The sequence below is a fragment of the Mus pahari genome, unplaced genomic scaffold (genome assembly GCF_900095145.1).
Source record: "Mus pahari unplaced genomic scaffold, PAHARI_EIJ_v1.1 scaffold_14292_1, whole genome shotgun sequence".
Classification (NCBI taxonomy): domain Eukaryota; kingdom Metazoa; phylum Chordata; class Mammalia; order Rodentia; family Muridae; genus Mus; species Mus pahari.
The window spans coordinates 4,527-9,402 of NW_018394131.1; the positions used below are offsets into that span (position 1 = coordinate 4,527).

At 34.7% G+C, this 4,876-nt stretch overlaps 1 protein-coding gene across 1 annotated transcript; it reads left to right on the forward strand.

Moving 5' to 3' along the window:
• Positions 1 to 2,276: 2,276 nt before the first annotated feature.
• Positions 2,277 to 3,313, forward strand: LOC110315886 (olfactory receptor 150-like). The gene has a single exon (XM_021189821.1). The coding sequence runs from the start codon at positions 2,351 to 2,353 to the stop codon at positions 3,311 to 3,313; it is 963 nt and encodes a 320-aa protein (XP_021045480.1). The 5' UTR covers positions 2,277 to 2,350.
• Positions 3,314 to 4,876: the final 1,563 nt, after the last annotated feature.

Genomic DNA, 4,876 nt, shown 5'->3' on the forward strand with positions numbered 1-4,876 from the left:
TTCAGGTTCTCTTTGGATCTTCCCATAAATTAGCATTCCATTACCCCAACCTCTTGATTCTATGGAGACAGCAAACACACACATTTTTTTTTTTTTAAATTGCCAAAGAACTCACAGATCTGTCTGCCTTTGTGTGCATAAACAAAATCTTAGCTGGGTGGGATCACCTGTGATCACCACTTCCTAAATCTCTTTATCTCTTTCCTTTTTATCTTTCTAACAAGATGGATTACAGTGCAGCTGCTTTTGTTCTTTTAGATTCCTGGAGACTTCATATAATTCATATTGTATTCTTATATTTTATATAATTGAGAGATTATATGTTTTTGAGCTCAGGTTTTAAGAGTTGTTTTACACATCTTTAAGGGTTGTTCTGAAGGTCCCATTATTTACCACTCTACTAAGACTTTCACCACACCTTCAGTACTCAGACTTGTGCTGTCTCTAATCAGTACCATGAATGGGAATGACATTCCTTTAAGGAGGAACATGAAGCTATGTACATTATTATACAAACAAGCATAATACCCACAGCAAACACTGACAGTCAAGGCGGTCTATGCCTTCTTGGCCCTGTCCCAGGGGCAGGAACCGTGTCATTCTGACCCTACCAAGGCCATCCTTGGTTCGGCATTCATTAATATTTAAGAGGTGACTGACAAAGGGAGCCTAAGAGAAATAATGCAAAGCGAGTTTTGAGAAATGCTCCACCAAGAACCAAGGTATGCAAACATTCAGGCGACACAAGCAGAGCTGAACAGAATTAAGAGTGCTAGAACTGGGGTGCAGAGAAAGTTAATGACATGAAGTTGGTCAAAGCCCACAAGCATTGATATACCATAATTGAGAAACAGATAATATAGCTTCTGTGATGGAGACTAATATTTACAGGGCCAGCTTCGTGAAGGATAAGAAACATAGTGAAAACAGCTAATAAGCAGACTCAGAGATATAAAGGATGTATCTTAGTCTAATTTTTTTGATGTGACATAATAGCACAGGGAGTTAATNTATAGTGATCAGAACTACATTTATCTTGTCATAATTTTCTGAAGGTTGAGAAGGTCAAGATCAAATGCAACTACCAAATGAAGTCCCTCCTTCTACATGCTGATATGACAGAAGGCTGATGGCAAAAGGAGTTCAAAAGAAAGCTATAAAGAAAGCACCAAAGTAAGCCCATTGTTAGGAACCCACATCTGTGTTAATTAAATCATACCTCATAGCAGCATTAATGAAGCTGTCATACAACCTAAGCGCTCCTAAAGAATGGTTCAGATTCTTCAATATGTTCTATTAGGTGCTAAGTTTCCCAAACCTCCATTTTGAAAAACACATTCAATCACAATATGTGGCTCTCAGCTTTTATAGTAGAGATGTATTTTAGAGAAGTACTAAAATAGAAATGAGATCGTCTTTAAATAATCTAGGTAGGAAAACAAGAAGTCTAGTATTATCATATAAGAAACTGCTTTACATGAACATGAGTTAACAGTATTCACCCGTAGTCATTATGAAGCTTTTCCTTATGATTTCAAGTAATTGATGCAGAATGGGTACAGCTGTGCTTTGTGGGGGACAGGCAATCACAATTGCTAAATCAAATTAAAACAAGGGTAAAAAGAGAACTCCACAGTATTCCTTAGGTTTGTTGATGATTTCTTAATCTTCAACATCTTCAACATCCATGCTGTGATTTCTGTGTTCTAACATTGCCTAGATATGCTGCTAAATATATTTAATAGTTCTCTTTAATCAATTTGATTTTCAATATGATCAATTACATATATGTATTAGTAGATGTTTTAATTTCTTGACTTTTAACCTACTGGTTTTTTGTTGTTCATTTCTGTGTGTGTGTGTGTGTGTGTGTGTCTAATTTCCAAAGACAATATCTAGAATTAAAGGGGAGGGGTAGACAATTCTCCTGTTTATTATTTTAGTATAAAATCTTCAGTTCTTCACTATCAATGGTTAATTATGGCTCTGAATCACTTGTGGATATTTTTACTTTATTATATGCAAAACAATTTATACCAAAATAAATAAGTCATGAGAAATTATTGACCCACTCAATTAAAGGTGTCACAATGGTTTGAAATGGGTACCAATAAAAACACTTCTTACATTAAGGTCACAAGTATGTAACAGGTATGNTTATATTTGCATATCTCCTTTCTCTAGGACTGCAAAATCTCTGACTGCTCAAATCAAAAATAGGATGGCAAATGGTTGCAGATATCTGAAAGTATTTGAATTATNTTTTAAAATTCATTGAGTGATAGGGAGCAGATACTCAAAATTTTTCTTTTATATCACTTTTTTTTTTACATATACTTTCCAGAAGACCATGGAAGAATTCAATCNTACCTCAGTGACAGAGTTCATTCTTGCTGGTTTAACAGAGAATCCAGAGCTCCAATTGCCTCTATTCCTTATCTTTCTATCAGTCTATTTGTTTACAGTTGTTGGAAACCTGGGAATGATCATCTTGATTCTGATTAGTTCTCAGCTGCATACACCTATGTATTATTTACTCAGCAGCCTGTCCTTTATTGACTGCTGTCAGTCTACTATCATTGTTCCTAAAATGCTGTTGAANTTTGTGACANAGAAGAATGTNATCCTGTACCCAGAATGCATAGCTCAGTTCTATTTNTTCTGCACTTTTGTAGTTGCAGAATGTCACANGTTGGCTGCAATGGCATATGACCGCTATGNGGCTATATCTAACCCTTTGCTTTACAAAGTAACCATGTCCTATCAAGTCTGTTTGTTAATGGTGGCTGTGGTGTATGGTGTTGGCTTACTCANTGCTACAGCTCACACTGTCTTCTTGCTAAGACTGTTTTTCTGTAAGGCTGATAAAATAAACCACTACTTTTGTGATCTTTTCCCANTACTTCAGCTGTCTTGCTCTAGTACTTTTATCAACGAAGTAGTAGGATTTTCCTTCTGTGCATTTAATATTATTGTACCAGCCATCACCATAGTTAGTTCTTACATCTTCATTATTGTTAGCGTTCTGCAAATTAAATCCTCTGGTGGCAGAGTCAAGGCCTTTAGCACCTGTAGCTCCCACATCTTGGCTGTGGCTATTTTCTTTGGTTCGACAACATTCATGTATCTACAACCATCTTCAGTCAGCTCCATGGACCAAGGGAAAGTGTCATCTGTGTTTTATACCATTATTGTGCCTATGTTGAATCCCATGATCTACAGCCTGAGAAATAAAGATGTCAAAGTTGCCCTAAAAAAGTTACTACAAAAGATGTTTCCTCAAAACATGAACAAATTTGAAGATGATGTTTAAAAGGACTACAGGGAGGAAAGGAAGTGAAGTTATACAAAATGCTATTTCAATTCATTAAAAATTAACATATTGCTAAATGTAAATTTTCAATAAATAATATAGAATAGAGATAAAAAAGGAAGAATGCCAAGCTTTCTGGGGAAAAATGTATATCTGAATCCAAACTTTATGTTTATAATTTCTTCATCTTCTCTGTTCTTTTCTTTNCTAGCCATGTAGAAATGCATCTGAACACATATGTGTACCACCTGTATATTTTTCGGTAACAGGGCTCCTTGATGAGCAGGCTTCCTTAGCCTCACTGTCTCNTGCTGGGTAAAATCATTGGAAGCACTGTTTGTTTACTCCTTTTTGCTGTAGCAGTGTGAGAGTTGGTAGAGGATATTCTGAATTTCTATTCATGCTAAGATTCTTTAGACCATTTAAAATAGAATGCATTGCTTCTCAGAAATGCCATATATAAGACATGATACAAAGCAGTATACTCAATTTACAACTTAGTATAGAAGGTATTCTGGTATACTACCTATAATTATAATAGTATATGTATGTGCAAATGTAAACAAAGGAAGTATGTTCACAAACATACAGAAAATGGTCTTACTAACTGTTTTTAAATATTAAACAGTTTCAGTACTGCAATTATCAATTAGCATTGAGCAAATAATTCNAAAAGAAATATTTTGATTAAAACTGATGATTATCCATATTTCTTCTAGGGTATTAAAATATGTAAGATAATAAAAGAAAGCAAAATGTCTTCATTAGCTGGTAATANTCATCCTTTTATACAATAAATAGGAGATTGAACTTCATTTGAGANACTGAAAATTACTGACAACATAAGAAATTAATATGCAATAAATTATTGTACCATAGTATTATGGACAACTATGCTTAGGTAAAAAATAAAATAGAACTCCCAAAAGTAAAATATCTAAACATCACTATAGGAATGAATTTGTAGTTTAATGAAAAATATTTCTAGGAGAATTTCCGTAGACCATACTGTAAACCAATGATATTATTTATTAGTCACACAGTATACAGATATTTAATAAAATTTTCCTATAATATAGGTAGTAGTAATTCTGCTTTTTACAGGTTTGGGGAGGTGATCGACTCATTTGAGAAGAACAATAAGTCAAATATTTCAATATAAATGTCATATACTATATAGTTAATCATCCCACTATTTAAGCCATTCTTCAAAGGACAGGACATTATTGACACTACTCATGAAGCTAACTGTCTTTTAAATGTTACAAGTATGAAAATTTTAAATTATTTTATTAGATATTTTCTTCATTTATATTTCAAATGCTATCACCAATGTCCCCTTTACTCTCCCCGCACCATGCTTCCCTGCCCACTCACACCCACTTCTTGGCTCTGGCTTTCCCCTGAATGAGGCATATAAAGTTTGCAAGACCAAGGGGCCTCTCTTCCCAACAATGGCTGACTAGGCCATCTTCTGCTATATATGCAGCTAGAGACATGAGCACTGGGGGTACTGATTAGTTCATATTTTTGTTCCCCCTATAGGGTTGCAGACCCCTTCAG